At 43.1% G+C, this 22,631-nt stretch overlaps 1 protein-coding gene across 1 annotated transcript in view; it reads right to left on the bottom strand.

Annotated features, from left to right (window-relative positions):
• Positions 1-257: 257 nt before the first annotated feature.
• Positions 258-22,631, bottom strand: part of PLCXD3 (phosphatidylinositol specific phospholipase C X domain containing 3) — a 90,351-nt gene continuing 67,977 nt past the window's right edge. Inside the window, exon 3 of the mRNA XM_030470235.1 lies at positions 258-6,794. Within this exon, the coding sequence (XP_030326095.1) occupies positions 6,638-6,794 (157 nt within the window). The 3' untranslated portion in view covers positions 258-6,637. The remainder of the gene's footprint in view (positions 6,795-22,631) is intronic.

The raw sequence follows: 22,631 nt of genomic DNA, 5'->3' as shown, positions 1-22,631 counted from the left end.
TGCTGGGAAAACAGGCAGCCAAGGCCTGTGGTGTCCCTGACAGCACAAACATCACAATATCCTGTGGCATTCAAGGTTACCCCAGTAGCGAGGTGGAAACTGTACTCTCATGTCAATGCCCTCACAGGGCAGTTCACGTACACTCCTAACATAATAGCACAGCGTGGATCTAACATCCAACTCCACCTCATATTGCACAACTGTGTTTAAGAACCCTTCTACGTGTAAAGTCTTGAATGTAGCAATGAAACCATAAACCAAGAACACAGATACCAGAGCTTTATTAGATATTTCACTGGAGAAACTTCACAAAGAAACTGGATTTTATATTACTCTTTTTCTACATTAAATACACATTCTTGCCGTAAAAATTCACATTTGCTATACAGAACTGTAGCCATTTTTTACACAACATTTATTAAAGTACCACTGAATCCTAAAAAGAGAAGGTGCAGCTCTGTGAACCTTTGTGGGCACAACACACAAGGAGCTCCATAATCTGTGTTACATAATCGTCCTTCCCACCAAAACAGAGAAAAGTCATTCAAATGCATTAATGCTCATGGGGAATAATAAGGCTTCTGTATAGAGACACTGAACAGTGTCAGGAGGCAGTGTGGCAATAACGTCCTTATCATCAGGTACATGACCCTGAAGCTACTCATGACTGAGGCACTCAAAAACTTAACAACTGTCCTGGCAAGCCTGGGGATTTCTTCATTTTCTTTTTCAAATTATATTTTTAGCTATGTATTTTTACATTTAATATATATTTAATGACCCAGGATTCTGCTTTAAAGATCCCAACTTCACAGCAAAACTGATTTCAGCTACTCAAGGAATCTCTCCTGATCAATTTGGCTTTTGTAGGACCCAGCACTGAGGGGAGAGACTCGTACGTGTCGTCTCACTGCAGAAGAAAAGCCTAAGTGTATCTCCATCTTAGGGCATACTCACTGGCATATCATCCAACCTGTTTTTAACTTGGAGGGAGAAAGTTTATAACTGAATTCTTATCAGGCCATCTAAGAGGACATGCATACATAACTTGGGAGTGTGGGTATAAACCATCCTGGGACACCAGGTGTGGGGCACTCCATCTGTTAGCCCTGACTTAACACATATTAAGAACCTATGGCTAGCTATGGTTTACTGAGGACAACAAACCTGTAATACTTTGAGCAGTGTTGCTCACAGCTGGCAGTTAAATGAATGTGTACACAGTTATTGAGATAAGGAGCACTGAGCAAAGGCAAAGGTGAAGAGTGGGAAGATGCTGCATTTTAACTACACAAGGATAATAGAAGATGGTCTGAAATCAAACTTCTGCCTTTCATGAATCACTATTCAGGTGGGTATGACTGAAGGTGATCTCACACAAAAGGTATCGTAGGCCAGGCATGCTCTGCCTACTCCTGTCCAAAGAGCCAGACACAAGATGGACCCTCTTGAATCATCTGCAAGACATATCTGAAAGACATTATGTCATTTCTCAGACAGAAATCATGGAGATCTAGACCTGGCTGTGGGAATCATAGAGGGGTCTTACATGTGGGCAAAGTAGATATTCCTAAGCAGAGCACTAGGTCCTGCCAGCAGCTGGAAAATTTTTATATCTTTTTTTAATCAAAGCTGCCATGGTTCCTGGAAGCAAAATGCTGTATATGGGCAAGCCAGCCCAGGCTGCTTAGCCTCTGACATTTATAGTTTAGGATTTTTACAGTCCAACCTAGACTAGAACAGAGATCAAAGCTCTTCCTGTGAATTTACAGCTATGTTCCAGCACAGGACATAAGCAGTATCGCATAGCATCCAGGTACTTCCCCAAAGCCAGGGTACCAGCACTCTGCTATCACGATTGTGTCCCAGAAGATGAATTTTAGGACTTTTAGCTACATGATCACAACTGCTGCTGGCATCAGCTGGAGCTGTGTGTGCACAGAAGTGATTTGATCTGTATCGCTCTGGAAACCATGTCTTTGCCAACTTCTATGTTCAAGATAGTCGATCAGGCAAACATCCTATTCTTTATCTATCAACATGTGAGCTCCAAGTAACTTCAAGTTTAACTCCTTAGTGCCAAAAAGCGAGAAAGTCAGAGCTATGGCCAATCCTTGGTAACGTTTGAGATCAGACCTGATAATTATTGGATTTCAACAATATTATGCCAATGCATTAAGGCAGGCTACATAACTGCCCTTTTCCTTTAGGATTAATTATTATTTCATTGTACATTGTAGACAACCATACCCTCATACACATACATACCTACAAAACAGCTGCACAGTAAAAACTAAATAGATCACTGAACTCCTACATACTTGTGATCAGTACATTTCACATACTATAGAGCATATTTTAACCTCGTCATTGGTTAAACACACACAATTCAGAACAATGTTGACTGCATGTAACGCAGAAGCTACCACTGAGATAGGGCAAATACATCATATACACTGTTAGCTTTAACTTCACTGAAAAGAAGTTCAGATGTTTAAAATGATGTTACCTGAACTCTTAAAATCACCAAACAGCATACTCAGCTGATAATACCTAGTGCTCCATATACAAGATATTCAAGATAAACAGCACTGCAGCAGTGATTTCAGGGCTCTTCACTTTGATATTGTATAGTTAAGCTCCACAGTTTTACATTGCAGCACAGCGTATACTTGCCACACACTGATTATCTGCTCCCTCTCATCCCAGGGTAAAAGTAACTACTTTTAAGTTAGTAGAAATAGTCTAAATTTGTATCAGTATGACAGAAAGACTTAGCCCAGCATATAGGATCATACATTCCATCTCACGCACGTATGTGCATATATATACACACATGTGTATGTTTAAAAGAATGGCTGGAAGTGGCAGGACCAAGAAAACCAATAATGTAACCAACAGCAAAGGAATGCAAATAACCCGCTGTTATATATATTTTAAAACTAGGCTTCTGTGGTCTGATTCTGATCTTATCCCTCTCCACACAAGGCAAGGATCAGACCCCAGGACCACCTACTGTTTGGTCCAAATTGCTGCAGGTTGGATCAGTACCAAATAAAGTCATCTCAGCCTGTGTTAACTGAAAAATGGAGCCAGGTAGGCTTGCACCTGCTGAGACACTGCAAGTGTTGAGCAGCACAGTTACAATTTTTCAAGTATGACTGAAAAGAAAGGATCAAGTAATGATGTGGAAACTTCAGAAAACAACACTAGTTGATGCGTACACAATGAACACAGAGAGCAGAAAAATAAGCACAGGAAGAAAAAAATGTTTTGGAGAAGAATGACAGGACAGTTTGAGCAAATAATAGATGCTTATAAAGATCAATAGTGTAGACAGGTATTTTTCATCTGATGGGCTGATTAGTCATCTAATTTCCCATGAAAGATTCCTCATAATACATATGTAGAAAACTCCCAAACGAATCAGGTCAGAACAACATATCTGACCTAACCTTGCAAGCTCATTTCTGGTTGAAATCAAAGAGAGTTTTAGCTGTATACGGGTGCCAAAACTGGGTTCCTGAATGGTCAAGTTGTGCTGCGTAGTCCTTTCTGGCTTGTTCTTTTCTGGTTAGATTTCCCAGACAATATCATCAGGGAGCGCATCCCCATCAGGACTTACAGTTTTGTGGCCTCGTAGATGAAATCCCCAGAAAAGCATCAATAGTATGCCCCTCCCCACCTTTGTTTTAGTAATTAAGGCAAGTCTGTTTACCTGTCTGTAACGTAAAGTGCTGTGCTTCTCCAACGGAAAAGAGACTGACAGCTAAATGAAAACATAATTTTTCTGACCAAAATTTAACATTTTGTTAACTATTTTTTTTTTCCCATTAATGGAGAAACCATATGATTTGCTTATTATCCTTCTTGACAGAGGACCTTTTTCTTCTTTTTTTTGCCATGCTTGTATTTCCAGCACCCAAACGACAATTAGAATAGAACTTACACTAAGCGAACATTTAATAACAATGCTAACAAGCTCAGCATATCTCTATATTTATTCATATATACAGGCACACACACACACTTTTCTTAAATACAGCAGAACATTTGCTTTGAGCACATCTCTGTGTAAGCATAAAGCTCAGCATGTCTGGTGTGTGTTTGAGCTGGGGTTCCCAGCAGGAACTCGCTGTTGTTGATGCTCTCAGATGCAAGAAAATTTCAATCAGAATCCAAAAAAAAGAAACCTAGTTTTCACTCTACCGAAGGATCCAGATTACTTCACTATATTTAAAGGATAGGTTAACTCTTTTGACTATACTTAAGCAGCTGAAGGATGACAGGAAGAGTCTGGAACCAAACAAATCCAGCTAAACAGAAAAATGAAAAGAGCATTTCACACCGCATAGCTAATAAATAAGCAAAGATTTCCATGTTTCTATGTGGGGCACCCACATAGGATGGGTTAAAAAACCCATATGCTTATGTTTCATTTTTTGTGTCTGTTACATAAATTTTGCTTGGATAGCCTGTGGCGACTGAAACAAAGTGCATCAACCCTCCTAATATCTTGCTTAGTTGCAGGTGAAAGCACTAGAGTCCTACCCCTCGTTCAATGCAAAGATGGACTATGACTCTTGGTAAATTTTAGAGGCAGTTTGGGTAAAGTTTTAATGCTATAAAAAACCTAATTGGTTTAGATCACAGATTTCACTGTCTTACATCACTACATTGGATGTAAGAGTCATCCAATGTACGACATAAGATTCATCTCCTACAGTCCTAACCCATACAGGAAAAAAACCTGCTATTGAAGGAGATGGCATAACTTCATAACAGCTACACAGGTTTTATTTCAAACAAATTTATAATATTCCTGTCCAGAAACCCAAATATTATTATGCAAGTGTGCACAGATGTCTTTGTGTCACATACATACATTTAATTATTGTGTCATTATACTACACATACACTTAAATGTTTCTTTATAGTACACACACACACACACACACACATTTTTTCCAAGGCACACTCTCAGTACAAAATAGCAGCAACTGTTCATTTTCTTCCACTTCCTAAACTAAAACCAAGGGAACCCCTACAACCTGTCTGTAACCCACCTGTTCAATAAGACCATTTTTAATTTTCTAAACTCTGATGGTAGGTGATATTCCTTACCATCTGACAGAAAATAGCAAAGGACCATATGATGCCATTCTGTCTTCTCACTCAACCAAAAGTTCTAATAGTATCAACAGAAACTTGACCTTAGTGTGAACCCAGAAAACCCTGCAATATCTCAAAGAGCATTTTTCTCATAAGACATCAAGCATCTATTGTTTTGCACAAATGAAATGTTTTACTTTCCAAAGTTGCGTGCCTGGGCATTGGTATGTTCAGGAGATATGACTGATTGCACTGTGTTCAGTTAGGTGTATTACAGTGGCAATGCTTTCATTTTATGAATCACTAAGTTTTTCATGTATTTGAGTTTTATATAAGTTTCATTAAAAGTAGCATGATCGGTGATTCCGCTGCCAGAACAGTGCCGTTCAGTAGACTTCCAACCTTGTGAAATGCAGTATTATATCCCCAGAACAATTTAAGGAGTATTGTTATTAGCTAGAAACTGAACTACTACACTTTTTAGTACAGCAATTTTTCATTGATGAAACTGGCACTGATTTTTTTGCAATCAGCAGAGAAGTGTTGTGTTTGTAGCTGCCTCAAAGAAAAGTTTAGACTGCACTTACTATTTAAGTGCAGTTTTAGTCCTGCAGAAAGCAGGTTTCTACTACGGGACAAAATCCTGCCCACCTTACAGTACACACAATTTGCTGATCCTATCCCCAGTCCATGCTAAATACAGGAAATTTTCCTATTAAATTCAGTGGACATTGGATCAAGCTTTTAATAAGATTAATCTTGGGAGGAAGTGGTGCTCCTAGCTGGCCTAACTTTGCTCCTTCTAGAACAAGGGAAAATATGCACTGGTAGCTCCTATTACAGATTTAGACCAGCACCACATATCTACCCACTTGACCTGGGGCAGACATTGGAAAATCCCATTTTGAGAATGAAAAGCAAGCAGGATTTAGTCTGTGCCCTATGCAAGCTACATAATACATCATGTTTACTGTCCACTGATTATGCATGAGGCATGACTTTGGATTTACTTCACAAAGGCATTTAAACTGTAACTCACTGATATATACAACCAGTTAAACCAACATAACAGATGAAGTGTAGCGGCTTAAAATTTGTGGGCCAGATATACTGCCCTCAGACTCCCAGTGCAATGCTCATACTATCGGGAATCCTGCTGTAAGCAGACAGAGGGCAATATACATCCCACTGCTCCAAAAGCAGAAAATTTCTTGGCACTGTTCATAGCCATAGAAGAAACATAAATCGCATTTGGTACCTCACGGAGAACATGTAAATGGCCTTCTTTTATCAAACACTGTAAACATGTTTAGTTTTACTCTTCACATGAAACATAAATGTAAAAAATGATCACAACTGATTAAAACATTTTCCCTAAGCCCACCCACTAAAGCCCTAAACACCTCAAAGTGTTATAGGAAGATTAGTGTTTTACAAGACAATTCTTTTAAAATGCAATATCTTTTTTTTTTTTTTTTTTTTTTTTGACTCTAAATGATGCAACAGAACAGGTATCATAGGACTATCAGGTAGTGTCATCTTCACCTCCATCCAGGACATAGTTGAGCTTTATGACTGTGCTGATAAAGTCGCCGAGTTCTACAAAATCTGCAGTGATAATATTCACACCACTTTCTCCTGGTTTCTGAGTTCGGACCCAGTGCATCATTGCAGGAAGAGCCCTAAGGAGAAACAGAAACAGTAATTACTCATAAAGTAGCCAGACAAATGCATTGAGGCAGGATTTACTTGGTTTCTAAAGGAACCATGTGAGAAAGGACACAGGATACTTAAACTTCAACAGGGGAAGTTCAGGTTAGATATAAGGAAGTTCTTTACCATGAGGGTGGTGAGGCACTGGAACAGGTTGCTCAAAGAAGTGGTAAATGCTCCATGCCTGGCAGTCTTCCAGGCTTGGCTGGACAGAGCCTTGGAAGACATGGTTTAGTGTGTGGTGTCCCTGTCCATGACAGGGGGGTTGGAACCAGATGATCTTAAGGTCCTTTCCAACCCTAACCATTCTGTGATTCTATGTTTCTATATTGCTTAGGCTTTTTGGCAACCTTTCTTTTTATAATTTTCATTCTGTGTGGAAGCAACATGTTGATTGCATTCAACTTCTCAAAGAAAACACTGGAAGGCAGGCTCACAGTAATTCTTGATCTTGCCTAGTGTCCTGGGTTCAGCTATAGCAGTCATTTTTCTCCTTCTTAGTAGCTGGTGCAGTGCTGTGTTTTTTAACTTTCAGCCTGGGAACAACGCTGATAACACTGATGTTTTTAGTTGTTGCTAAGTAATGTTTATTCCGACCAAGGACTTTCTCAGTCTCATGCTTTGCCAGGGAGGAGGGGAAGCCGGGAGGAAGCAGAGACAGGACACCTGACCCAAACTAGCCAAAGGGGTATTCCATACCACAGCACGTCATGCCCAGTATATAAACCGGGGGGAGTTACCCGGAAGGCCCAGATCACTGCTCAGGTGGGGCTGGGTATCGGTCGGCGGGTGGTGAGCAATTGTATCCTCTCCCCTTGTTATTTCACTAATCATTATTATCACTGGTGGTAGCAGTAGTGGTTTGTATTATACCTTAGATGCGGGACTGCTCTTATCTCAACCCGTGGGAGTTACATTCTTTCGATTCTCCTCCCCATTCCTCCGGGAGCAGGGGGAGAAAGAAGGGGGGGAGTGAGCGAGTGGCTGCATGGTTCGGAGTTACCGGCTGGGCTCAAACCACGACAGTTCTTTGTGGCGCCCAACGTGGGACACAAAGGGTTGAGATAACGACAGATCTGACCGGAGTGTGTCTAATCATATTTGTGATAAGCATTCATTGTTACTACTCGTCACAATGATGACTATTTGGCTCTCAGACTTGTTGCACTTGATCTCAGAGTTTCAGCATGTTGTACCTTACTTACAGCCACTATTTGCTGTTTTAGTGTTTATCGGCTGGGGGGCCTGGGCTAAGGTTCTTGTTTCACTGTACTTCATGGGAATGACTTGTAATACAATAGACTCATTGATCATGAAACTGGTCTGGTTTGTGCTTCCAGCGTGGCCATCACCTCTATACTTTGGGAGGTATATAATGAAATATTTTAGCAATTGCATATCTTTTTTTTTCTCCTCGGGGGGTCAGCCTACGAAGGAGGCATTCCCTTACACCCCCCGTTCCCCCACCAGCCTATTTGCAACAGCAGTTGAGAGTTCTGAAGGTTTTGGATGGTCTTTGAATACCCTTGAAACCTGCCTGCTGATTGTGCTGGGGATCAGCATGTTGGCAAACATACGGAGTGTGTTTTACCCACGGCCATCCAGTCCTACGAACATCCTATTTTGTTTAATCTTGAAAGTTAAGCAGTATCGGGTTCAAATCTGGTCCAGGGTAAGATGACGATATAGGAGGACCACCAAGAAATTTTCCCTGAGGCTGGAAAGTCATAAGTGGCAGGGTGTGTGGGATAGTATGGGCAAGTATCTAGGCCAGTGGGCCCCTCCAGTGCTTTGGAACTTCACCACTGAACAAGTGCAACATCCGGAAAAACTAGTAGAACACTTAAACGAGGTGTGCTGTCATCCTGGTTATACCAGAGAGGGACAAATCATGGCAACGTGCTGGGGCTTGGCCTATGCCTACAGAGCCCTGCTCAACACTATCCAGCACCTTCAAAGGGAAAAAAATGTCTCTGGATCTGATGGCAAAGCAACAGACAACGCAGCTATGCCAACTACAAGCACAGCAGCTACTCAGACCCTGACCACAACAGTCAACACAGCTACTCCAAGTACAGCAGCTACATCAACCCCAGTGACAAGCACAACAGCTACTCAAACCCTGACCACAACAGACAACGCAACTATTCCAACTTCAAATACAGCAGCTACACCAACCCCAGTGACAAGCACAACAGCTACTCAAACCCCGACAGCAACAGACAATGTGGCTACTCCAAGCACCGCAGCCACACCAACCCCAGTGACAAGCACAGTAGCTACTCAAACCCCGATAGCAACAGACAATATGGCTACTCCAAGCACCACAGCTACACCAACCCCAGTGACAAGCACAGTAGCTACTCAAACCCCGACAGCAACAGACAATGCAGCTGTTGGTGTTACTCAACTCCCAAGCACAACAGCTGCACCAACTCCAGCAATAGACATTGCAACCACTCCAATCCTAGTGGCAGACACTGCAGCCACTCCAACCACAGTGACAAACACTGCAGCTAAACCAAATGGCCAGTTTGTGACAATGTCTGCTGCCCCTGTAAGCAAAAGCAAACAAGAGGCACAAAGAGCAACACGGGAAGCGAAGAAAGATGAAGACCCAATGCCATTACTACACGTAAGAGCATCTGAACAAGGGTTACTACTACGTGGGTCAGAGGAAGAGGAAGAAGAAGAAGAGGTCACTTCTCGACCCCGGACCTCAACCGAACTGCGGAGTATGCGAAAAGATTTCACCCGTCTTCCAGGGGAGCACATTGTCACCTGATTGCTCCAATGCTGGGACAATGGGGCCGACGGTCACGAACTAGGAGGTAGGGAAGCCAAGCAGCTGGGATCACTTGCTAAGGAAGGAGGAATTGACAAAGCAATTGCAAGAGAGAAGCGAGCCCTCAGTCTTTGGAGGCGGCTCCTGGCAGCTGTGAAGGAAAGGTTTCCCTACAAAGACGATATTACGAGTCGCTCAGCCAACTGGACCACGATAGAGAAAGGCATCCAGTCCCTGAGGGAGTCAGCCGTTATAGACATGATCTATTGTAGGCTGGATGCCAGGAACACATCCGTAGATCCAGATGAAGTCGAATGTACACGACCCATGTGGCGGAAACTTACATGGAGTGTGCCATCATCATATGCCCACACATTGGCATCAATGACCTGGAATGACGGAATATCGCCAACAGTGGATTGCCTGATTCGTCAACTCCGAGAGTTTGAAGACAATCTCACCCCTTCCATCATTTCAGCTGTGGAAAAACTGTCCCAGGAGTTCAAACAATTGAGAGACGATTTATCCGATCTATCCAGCTCCCCACGCATACTAACCCATGTCTCAGCTATTAACAGAAGGCGCCCTACTGCTCGAGAAAGAAAATATAGGAGGTACACGCCACAGGCCACCCTATGGTTTTACCTGCGGGATCACAGAGAAGACATGAGAAAGTGGGATGGAAAACCTACCTCAGTTCTGGAGCAACGGGTGCGTGAACTGAAGAGGAGAACAATGGTCAAGGATGATCCTCCCAGGAAAGCTGCTGCTCCAGTCTCTGGTGAGCAGTTTCCCAGATGGAGTGAAAGAGCTGATTTTACTCCAGCTCCTGTGATAAGGAATACTAATCCCTTTCTACAAGACAGAAGTGGAGAATTTTATGATCACTATTAGAGGGGCCCTGCCTCCAGCCAGGTGGAGGAGAGGGATAATTGGGTTTACTGGACTGTGTGGATCAGATGGCCTGGCACATCAGTCCCACAGAAGTATAAGGCTCTAGTAGATACCACTGCACAGTGTACTCTGATGCCATCAAGGTATCAAGGGGTGAAACCCATTTATATTTCTGGAGTGACAGGAGGATTCCAAGCGTTAACTACACTGGAAGCTGAAATCAGCCTGGCTGAGAGGAAGTGGCAAAAGCACCCCATTGTAACTGGTCCAGGGGCTCCATGCATCCTTGGCATAGACTATTTCAGGAGAGGGTACTTCAAAGACCCAAAAGGGTATAGATGGGCTTTTGGTATCGCTGCCTTGGAGACAGAGGAAATTAAGCAGCTGTCCACCTTACCCGGTCTCTCAGAGGATCCTTCTGTTGTGGGGTTGCTGAAGGTCGAAGAACAACAAGTGCCAATCGCGACCACAACAGTGCACCGGCGGCAATATCGCACCAACCGAGACGCCTTGATTCCCATCCATAAGCTGATCCGCAGACTGGAGAGCCAAGGAGTGATCAGCAGGACCCGCTCACCCTTTAATAGCCCCATATGGCCAGTGCAAAAGTCTAATGGAGAGTGGAGACTAACAGTAGACTATTGTGGCCTGAATGAAGTCACACCACCATTGAGTGCTGCCATACCGGACATGTTAGAACTTCAATATGAACTGGAGTCAAAGGCAGCCAAGTGGTATGCCACAATTGACATTGCCAATGCATTTTTCTCAATCCCTTTGGCAGCAGAATGCAGGCCACAGTTTGCTTTCACTTGGAGGGGCGTCCAGTACACTTGGAACCGACTGCCCCAGGGGTGGAAACACAGCCCTACCATCTGCCATGGATTGATCTAGACTGCACTGGAACAGGGGCAAGCTCCAGAACACCTGCAATACATTGATGACATCATCGTGTGGGGTGATACAGCGGAAGAAGTTTTTGAGAAAGGGAGGAAGATAATCCAAATCCTGCTGAAGGCCGGTTTTGCCATAAAACGGAGTAAGGTCAAGGGACCTGCACAGGAGATTCAATTTTTGGGAATAAAATTGTAATATGGACGTTGCCAGATCCCCACAGACGTGATCAACAAGATAACAGCAATGTCTCCACCAACTAACAAGAAAGAAACACAAGCTTTCTCAGGTGTTGTGGGGTTCTGGAGAATGCACATCCCAAATTACAGTCTGATTGTAAGCCCTCTCTATCACGTGACCCAGAAGAAGAATGATTTCAAATGGGGCCCTGAGCAACAACAAGCCTTTGAACAAATTAAACGAGAAACAGTTCATGCAGTAGCCCTTGGACCAGTCCGGGCCAGGCCAGATGTGAAAAATGTGCTGTATACCGCAACCGGGGAGAATGGTCCTACCTGGAGCCTCTGGCAGAAAGCTCCAGGGGAGACTCGAGGTCGACCCCTCGGCTTTTGGAGTCGGGGACATAAAGGATCCGAGGCCAGCTATACTCCCACTGAAAAAGAGATACTGGCAGCCTATGAAGGGGTTCGAGCTGCCTCAAAAGTGATTGGAACTGAAGCGCAGCTCCTCTTGGCACCCCGGTTGCCTGTGCTGGGCTGGATGTTCAAAGGCAGGGTCTCCTCTACACATCATGCAACTGATGTTACATGGAGTAAGTGGGCTGCACTAATTACACAACGAGCTCGAATGGGAAATCCCAGTGGTCCAGGAATTCTAGAAGTCATCATGGACTGGCCAGAGGGCAAAGATTTTGGGATGTCACCAGAAGAGGAGGTGACGCGTGCTGAAGAGGCCCCACCATATAATGAACTGTCACAGAGTGAAAAGCAATATGCCTTGTTCACTGATGGGTCCTGCCGTATTGTGGGAAAGCATCGGAGATGGAAGGCAGCTGTGTGGAGTCCCCTGTGACAAGTTGCAGAAACTGCTGAAGGAGAGGGTGAATCGAGTCAGTTTGCAGAGGTGAAAGCCATCCAGCTGGCCTTGGACATTGCTGAACGAGAAAAATGGCCAGTACTTTATCTCTGTACTGACTCTATATGGATGGTGGCAAATGCCCTGTGGGGGTGGTTGCAGCAATGGAAGCAGAGCAACTGGCAACGCAGAAGTAAACCCATCTGGGCTGCTGCATTGTGGCAAGATATCGCTGCTCGGGTGCAGAACCTGGTGGTGAAGGTACGCCACGTAGATGCTCATGTACCCAAGAGTCGGGCCACTGAGGAACACCAGAATAACCAGCAAGTGGATAAAGCTGCTAAGATTGAAGTGGCTCAGATGGACCTAGATTGGCAACATAAGGGTGAATTATTTTTAGCCCGGTGGGCCCATGACACCTCAGGCCATCAAGGCAAAGATGCAACATATAGATGGGCTCGTGATCGAGGGGTGGACTTAACAATGGACACTATTGCCCAGGTTATTCACGAATGTGAAACATGTGCTGCAATTAAGCAAGCCAAGCGGTTAAAGCCTCTCTGGTATGGAGGACGATGGCTGAAGTATAAGTATGGGGACGCCTGGCAGATTGACTATATCGCACTCCCACCAACCCGCCAAGGCAAGCGCTATGTGCTTACCATGGTGGAAGCAACCACCGGCTGGCTGGAAACATACGCTGTGTCCCACGCCACTGCCCGGAACACTATCCTGGGCCTTGAGAAACAAGTCTTGTGGCGACACGGCACCCTAGAGAGAACTGAGTCAGACAATGGGACTCATTTCCGGAACAACCTCATAGACACTTGGGCCAAAGAGCATGGCATTGAGTGGGTATATCACATCCCCTACCATGCACCAGCCTCTGGGAAAATCAAACGGTACAATGGGCTGTTAAAAACTACACTGAGAGCAATGGGTGGTGGGACTTTCAAACACTGGGATACACGTTTGCCAAAAGCCACCTGGTTGGTCAACAGTTGGGGATCTGCCAACAGGGCTGGCCCAGCCCAATCAGAACTTTTACATACTGTAGAGGGGGATAAAGTTCCTGTGGTGCACATAAAGAATTTGTTGGAGAAGACAGTCTGGGTTATTCCTGCTCCAGGTAAAGGCAAACCAACTCATGGGGTTGCTTTTGCTCAGGGACCTGGATATACTTGGTGGGTAATACGGGAAGATGGGGAAGTCCGATGTGTACCTCAAGGGGATTTGATTTTGGGGGAAAACAGCCAATGAACTCAATTGTACGCTGTTGCCTGCTCTATAACACTTTTGTAGCCCACCAGCTAGATATCTTCAGGTCGCCAGCAACTGACCCTGACTTCCCTCCGATCATCACCTCAACAAAGAATGAATTTTGGGGAAACCAGAAGAGCTCAGCAGTGACCAGACGAGTTTGCCAGTGTCATCAGTAGGTAACAACCCAACACTACATACTGTCCCTCCTGCCCTGAAAAACTATTACAAGAGATGGACTGATGGACTGATGGACTGACATCATGGACTAGATGAATTCATCAATTTTACAGGGATTGGTCCATGGACTAGGGAATGATATCTTTCTCTGTGTGTGGGTGTGGGTGTATATATATGTGTATATATGGGACAGGGGTGATGGTGTGCTGAGAGATGTGGGATCTGAGCATGACATGAATGGTATGGAATAAGGGGTGGATACTGTCCTGGGTTCAGCTATAGCAGTCATTTTTCTCCTTCTTAGTAGCTGGTGCAGTGCTGTGTTTTTGACTTTCAGCCTGGGAACAACGCTGATAACACTGATGTTTTTAGTTGTTGCTAAGTAATGTTTATTCCGACCAAGGACTTTCTCAGTCTCATGCTTTGCCAGGGAGGAGGGGAAGCCGGGAGGAAGCAGAGACAGGACACCTGACCCAAACTAGCCAAAGGGGTATTCCATACCACAGCACGTCATGCCCAGTATATAAACCGGGGGGAGTTACCCGGAAGGCCCAGATCACTGCTCAGGTGGGGCTGGGTATCGGTCGGCGGGTGGTGAGCAATTGTATCCTCTCCCCTTGTTATTTCACTAATCATTATTATCACTGGTGGTAGCAGTAGTGGTTTGTATTATACCTTAGATGCGGGACTGCTCTTATCTCAACCCGTGGGAGTTACATTCTTTCGATTCTCCTCCCCATTCCTCCGGGAGCAGGGGGAGAAAGAAGGGGGGGAGTGAGCGAGCGGCTGCATGGTTCGGAGTTACCGGCTGGGCTCAAACCACGACACCTAGGTGAAAGGGCATAGACCAATACTTTTTCAATATCATCCAGCCATAGAGATTTTTTAAGGAAAAAGAAATAGCAGAGAATTCAAGCCATTTGTAAAGCATATTTGACACATACAAGTAAATACTGAAAATAATATCCTGCAGGCCACTGGAGCAACCGTGATTTCTACCATATAACTGCAACATATACTGTATACCCTTTCTTTCCTAGTGTTAACATCCTAGCAATGAATCATATAAAATCATAAACCAGTGGTTAATAACCAAAATAAAAAGCGCCATGGTCATATTGTCTCTTTTCTAAGATGGCATATTTTTATTATGTCAGACCTTTAGCACAGGAATACTGGGGTGGAAAACATGTCTGCCTATCTGGGTTTGTGAGTATAAGGATATTTTCTGACACCATGAAAATATAAATTAATGATCACAAGAAATATCTATGGGAAAATAAAGGGTTCCCAGTCCTGCTGAGGAAGTCCAGCAGCAAGACTCAGTTTTCAGAAGTCTGATGTTAACAGAGTTCCAAAAAATAAGGTACAGATTTTTCAGAGAAAGAGTATTTTTCAGAGAAAAGGTAATTGGCCATTGGAACAAACTCTCGATGACTGTGGCAAACTGCAGCACTTGGAGTCTTTAAATCAAGCCTGGATGTTGTTCCAAATATACACTCTCAGTCAACCTCAAGCTGCTGGGTTAAATAAAAGAACCTATGGACTGGGCAAGGCCACAGTCAGTTTAGCTGAACATCATGTTCTCCCTTTGCTCTAAAATGTATAAATCTGTGATTCCCCCACAGCCAGCATGTTGTACAGCTTTTTTCACAGAGGCAAGGTACACATGAAATGTTGGTCTGAGAGTAGTTTAAATCAACCTGAACATGCTGAACCAGATCCCAAAGGCTTTAGAAAAAAACAGATCTAAAGAAAACAGAACTATTAGCAGAACCAGATTGTAATTGTTAGTGGCCACCAGAATCAGTCATTTTTTAAAGCAAATTAGTACAGAAAAAAACCCCAACCAGTTATAATTAGCCCCCTCTCTGATTTTACAGGAGATGCACAAGACTAAGGCTTCACTTTGGCAAAATGTGCTTAAATCTACAAGATCCATGCAACACATTTTATTTCACTCATTGATTCAGTGACTGAAACGCATGTACGCATAGCAGCTCATAAAATGAGCTTAAGCACTCCACTACGTAAGAACCCACCCAGCACCTTTAGATTTAAGTTTATGTAATCCTAAAAGGCTGCACTCCATGTAACTGTAACAGGCACAGCGCAGGTTTTAAATATCCAGCAATGTCTGGACTGTTTAAAAAGATCTGCTAGCAACCAGAACCAGGACAGATCTCAGCAAAACAGCATGGGTCACCAAGGTGATAAAAGGCAAATCAGAGCAGCTGAAAACTCCACTGCATCTTCACATGTAAGAGATACTGCTGAACACTGGACAAAGACACAAGGCTGAACTTCTAAGATGACTGTATGTTGCCTTTGTCTTTAATATAATCCTGTTTAAGCTGAAAGAGTTTAAGGTTTAAAGGTGAACTGGTTGGTTGCAGGCAGGCACAGCTTTTTTCTTCCTTCCTTCTGCATAAGCTGATACCCTTGATATTTTACTCCCCCTTGAGGCATAATTACCTTCTTTTAGTGTCCTTTATTTGTTCTGAAGCTGATTCTGATGTAATTCTGCCTTCAGACCATACAGCTTGCTGTCTATGTGCTTAGCCATATAGACTGAAATCCTGATTTCTTTTCCTTCTGTGCTCTTATTAAGCCAGCCTTTACAGATAGTCATGCCTCCTTTTGATTGTCTTTAACTCAGTTTGCCCTGCCACTTCATCTCCAGTTAGGCTTGGTAGTTAAGTGGGTAATTTACATTCTGCTGATAATTCACACAGGACACAGTTGCACGATCCTTTGCTTATACATAAATTGTTATATAAAGTCACAGAAATCTTTTGTTCATGAGACTAGAGAGCATTTAAAAATAAGTCAAAAAGTGAATCACATTATCCAACAAAAAGATTATTTGCATAGTAATACCAAAGAAAACAATCCTGTGAGAAAAAATACCTGAACAAAAGATTCCACTGACCTTAAAGATTTTATCTAGGCTGTGCAACTCTGCTTATGATAGAAATACATGGAAAAAAACCCATACAGATTGTCTTCCTCCCATAATGCTATCTTGAAAGTGGATTACATCAACTACTGTAAGAATCCACATGTTGCTCAGTTTCAGTAAAAATACCTCACATATTCATAAGAATTATTAGAATAAGCCTGCTTTAACATTCCTCGAGGTGCCTTTGTGATAGAAGCACAACCCTTGTTCACCCTTCCTTGTAATTTCCAGTCTCTGCATGTCTTAAACTAGTAATTGTTCTCATTAAGGGTTTTAATCAGAGGAACAAACCATGCTGTGTGGCAGCCACCTACATGACTGTGATCACAGAAACCCAGTCGTTGTGATGATCCTCATAGATATCCTTGTAATGGTGATAAGGAATGGTTTTGTGTATGAGCATACGCAAGCCTCTCAGCCTGCAGATCCTGAGAGCATCACTGCGTTTATGTTAGGCAGGTCCTGGCTCTCCTAGGGAGGATGCTGATATTTGTGCTTAAGGGTCTCATTGGAGGCTTGGCACCAATGGTTCAGATCTCAAGGGCTGAGGACAGTCCAGCCATGTCAGTACAGACCACACTTGTAGATTCTCAAGGTTAGTATTTCTGCTATTATCCCGCTAATTATAGAGTTACACAGTAACTACATCTACAGCTCCCATTGTGCTAGTGTTATGATTCTTCCTAATAAAACAGCGTCATGCTGGCAATAATGACAGCAATGTCACTGTTGAATCTGCATGTAGGAAAGGCTCTAGCTCTCCTGAGGGCAACATCAAGCTTTCCAGCCTTCCTGTGTCTCAGCTGCCGCTGCTGTGAATAATGCGGTGAAAGGTGGATGAGTTGATCAGCAGTCCTACTGGCCTCAGAGATGTGTTGTGAGGTTTCAGCACCATGACTAAATGGTAGGGCGTACAGGATGAAATCTCCTATCTTAATACGCTACAAACTCAGAGCCAGGCAGCTGGAAAAGCTGACAGATGCTCAATTGTAACCCTTAAGCTTACTGAGTCAGCTGCATCGCCCAGCTGTGCAGTCCAGCCATTGCAGCCACAGTCCTTGAAGGAATCATTTCTAACCCCTAACAGCTTCAAAAGACACTGTGTAACACTGAGCCACACACACATAAAGGTGCTGCTTGCCTTAGCCTAGAGCCATGGTGTGCTTGTCAGCAAAACCTGTGCAAGAAGAAAAAGAGGAGTCTCCTCCTCTCACCCTAATATCTGGGGTATGGTTTTCATCCTGCTGCAGCTCCACTGACCTGGGTCAGGGCTGGCCAGATCCAACCCTGCCAGGTCAGTGCAGAACTGCCCTGCAAACCGGCACCTGAAGTCGAACCATGTTTTCACATCCCCAGCAGGAGGGGTGGGCTAGATGCAAGAGAGAGCAGGGAGGGGAAAGCCACAGGACTGGGAGGCTTGAAGAGTGGTGGGGAAGTAGGGGAACAGTGTGTTACCTGGGTTTGACTATGGACTGAGATCAGTAATCTTGGTGAAAGATTTTCTGTCTTGAAGGAATACGTAAAATATATTATTTGCACTAACTGGGAACTAGCAAGTACCAGACTGCTGCTCCTCAATCCCACGACAGCAAGAGAGCGGGAGGATGAAGCAATGTGAGAGGATGCAACATGGAAGGACCTTGTGGGAAGGGCTGTGGTCCAGTCCCTTCCCCCCACTGCTACACCTCAGTCCCAGTGGCCAGACCCACCCCACCACCCAGGCTGCCCAGCACGAGTTCTCCGACCTGCCAAAAAGTCTGCATGAGAAGGGGAAGAGTGGAGGAGATCTGGGCAGTAGGGACCTGCTTATGCTGGGCAATACAGTGTCATGCAAAGATAGTTAACTTGGCCATATTTCTTTTCCGACCAAAGCTTTTAACTCTAGGTGGGCCCTTACTGGGTCAGAGGTACTAATGATTTGGGCGTGGCTTAGGTATCAGGATGGCTTACATCACACATGCAAACTTGCCATACATCACTGCTTCTAGCCTTTTTTTGTTGAGGAACCATGTACTTTCTCACATAGTATTGCTCAGTGATTTTCATTTACAACCCAGTAAAACCTAGGCTCAGCTTTGACAAGCATTTTATTGCCCCTATTTTCTCTGTTCTGTTTGCTTGCTTGTATAAAACAGAAATGTGTGCAGATTTCTTTCAAAGTTTTCCACTTATTCAGGAACCATTTTCTGATGGATTGAAGAATTCAGCTGAGAAACACTGCCCTAAACAACCCTAATCTACAAAAGATGTATAACTCCTTTTAAGCCTATTGAATAGTCAAGACTTTTTTTTGGTAACATATCAAAGATCTCAAGCAGACTCCAACAGAACTGGTTTTTGTTTAAAAAATAATAATTAAACATCCAAGTAGCTTCAGTTCAAGCAGCAAAACTGTGAATCCCATTTAAATCTTTCAGAAAGAAAATACGATCTAATAAATTTATTAAAATATGCTTTAAAAAATTTGCTCTTTGGCTATTTTAGTTCAGAAAGAGGGCTGGTTGGTTTTTATTTTTATTTTAATGCCTGAGTCATCAAAGCTCGACAACGTGACAGAAGACTTGCAACAGCAGAGCTCTGAGGCAGGACCTCCTGTGGTGAAACAGCCGTTCCTCTCTGCACAGCCTTCAAGGGAAAGGAGAAGGAAAAGGAACTTCATAAACACAAAAGGGCTGTTCGGTCTTTAATGAGTTTGATCACTAAAGGCAGAGAGCAAGTTTTCTTCTGGAGTGCAGGGAGCCAGTGCAACCTCATCCAGAATGAGAAACTGGTCTCATTTACAATGGTGCGTAGCATTAATTGCCCGTTACCAGTAACACCAGTGAGAACTGGTCTACTTGCTTAGGGCAGAATTGACATGTGGCATTTCTTCCCTTTCCAGCGAAGCACACACCCTGCCTCCCTGCAGCCTTTTGCAAAGAGGTGCCACTGTTCAAGGAAAAACAGCACTCCTCTGCAGGAGCATGTACTCACACGAGCCTGAATCTGAATCTAAATCCCTTTAACTTTGCCCTCTTCCATCCAGTTTTACCCACATTTGCAAGAACACTGGTTAATTCTGCAGCTGTAATTCAGCATATGCTGACTTTGGCTTTTCAATGATGCTGAGAATTCACTGCTCTAGTGGGAGCAATAGAGATTTTGTGTGTCACTGAATCATAAAAATCACAACTGGAAAGAACCTTGAAAAGTCATTCAAATTCCTCCAGCCCAGCCTGGGCATGATCAGCTACACAAAGTTCAGAAATACAAACTACGCCTAGCAAATATTCAATTTAATCAGTACTTACAAGCCCTCAGTGATGGAGAAGTCACAACCTTCCTCTGTATTTAGAGCACCCCTACATAAACATCCTTATACATCTTCATTACCTTCAACTGGAGTACCCACAAATAGATGTCACCAAAAATAACGGCATTAAGGTATGCTGCTCCAGAGTGTTCACTGTGACCTTACTCCTGCTGCAGATATACTGTTCATTAGTAAATAAGCTTCCTGGCAGAACATGAATCTTAGGTACCATTTCACAGTACATCATGCTACCATAATTTTCTCTGTGGAAAACTAGTTTAAAGGGTCCTCTTCTTTTACATGCCAGCTGCTTGTTTCTGCTCCCTGATCAAAATTTACAATTCTCTCAGTTATGCTAATAGATCTGTAGGTACAAAATAAAAACCAGAACATGGAAATTGTCTGGATTAACAGAAACAAATAAAAATTTTTTACTATCTCTCTTTCCCAAATGGCACAGCTTATTGACAAGATCTGATTTATAACAGGATCTCCCAAACTAACATATTGACACAAACAAAGAACAAATGAACTGAAGCACAGATATTTACATGAGTTCAGCATGAATGGGCTGGGAAGGAACTCCTTAGATTCAACTCCTTACCCCTCAGATCCTCTGTAGGCAGCAGTAGTGTGGCCATAAAATTGTCACTACAAAGACCAGACTGACTAGAAACAGAAAAATTGGACTATACTGGGTGAAGTTTTATTATTAATAGTCTTGAAAACACACAGGTGTGATTCCTTTCCTATCATGTTGCAAGAGCTACCTACATAAACGGCTGACAGACTTGGATTTATTCTTCTAAAATGCTTATCTATAATTCAGTCATCTCCAATTGCTTTATACAGTTTGGAAATGCATCTAATCAGACGACAGACTACCATGCTGGGGTCTGATTAATATTTTAACATAACTGATTGTAGTACTGTACTCTGCAGAGTCATCAGGGACCAGATATCTTTGCTCTCCTACTGAGCTGTTGTTGGCTTTCTAGGTTTCATTTTTATGGGGTAGCAGAAACAAGCTCAAAAGGGCCTTTCCTGCCTTCCCATCAGAGAACATTTCAGCTGAATTTATTGAACCTACACCTCTATTCTTGTATTAAAATGACAGAGGATATTTAATAGGAGCGAATGGTGGTTCTGGAGGTTATTAATGTTCAACATCCTTCAACATTCTTCCCACAATTGTGCAAAACCTGCAATGGTTTTTAGTCATTGCACCTAGGGCATTAATCAATCACATAAAGAATTGTGACAGCTGGGAAAGGATCTCAGTAGTATAAAAGAGGTCATTAATGAAACGATTCTCCCAGTCAATATAGCATGGAACTGAAGTGGGCATTTCCAGAGCTAAAAGCTTGAACTGCTACCACATGAAGTGAGGCATTTAGCTTTTACATCATAACTGAAGGTCTTGTAAGACATGTAATTATGCCAATATGGATAAATACGTGATAGTCCACAAATTAACAGGAAAACTACTGCCTGTGTTTAAAGGCTGGCTTTTCTCAGTGATGCAGCAGATTGTTAGACAAACCCATCAACTGCTCCTCTAATCTGCAGTTTTCCAAAGCATTTGACACTGTCCCACATTACATCTTTGTCTCTAAAAATTGAGAGATATAAATTTGACAGATGGACCACTCAATGGATAAGGAAGCTTTGAAATAGGACCTGAAACAGAGAAAACCTTTGCTTCATGTAAGAAAACATCTGTCAGCAATCAGGGGAATAGCTACAGGTTTGTGACTTCCTCTTCTCACCTCACTCCCTGTCTTCCAGTTCTTGATAAATGAGTCACATTTTGTTCATATACTCATTTCACTTGAAACACTATATTAAACCATTCAAATCCCCTGCTGAACAACTTGGTATGGACTTCAGCTGCCCAGCTATTCCCCAGGTCAGTTTCACTTGCTGCTGATGCCTCAGCCCCTTGTTAAAAAACTCACTTTCTTGCACATGTAAAACTTGAATGATGTAAGAAAGAAAGAGGAAATAAAAGACAATGAATAGGAGGGAAAAAAAAAAAAAGGAAAGAAAGAAAAAAAGACAAGAAAAAGGTTTTGCATGGAGGAGACACTTTAAAATTTAATGTGAAGAACAAAGAAACAGTGTCTACCAGAATGAAGCAGCAGTGATTTTTACCAATCTGTTGTCTAGCCCTGCCTTGAACCTTGGAACACTGATGAATTAGGGGAGCAATTCTGAAAATCCCACTTTTGAGTAACAGGAAAATTTAATAAAAAGGTACATATTGCTATCAGGGAAAGCAGAGCAGGTAGGTTGTAGGCAGAGTTTATTTAAGAAACTTCTGGCTGCCAGCTCTATCACTCCATTGTAAGACCTGTAACAGAATTTTACACATCGTTGCACAGTTTCCACCAAAATAGATACAACAGTAAATCCAAATTAATTAAATATGTAAAATAAGGTGGGTTTCTCTTTTTGAAGTCTAATGGTGTAGCCTGCAAAATTGTTTTCTTCCTGCTGATGCT

Source organism: Strigops habroptila, chromosome Z (assembly GCF_004027225.2).
Source record: "Strigops habroptila isolate Jane chromosome Z, bStrHab1.2.pri, whole genome shotgun sequence".
Taxonomy (NCBI): domain Eukaryota; kingdom Metazoa; phylum Chordata; class Aves; order Psittaciformes; family Psittacidae; genus Strigops; species Strigops habroptila.
The sequence above is the reverse complement of the archived record's forward strand: the minus strand, read 5'-3'. Positions and strand labels throughout refer to the sequence as shown.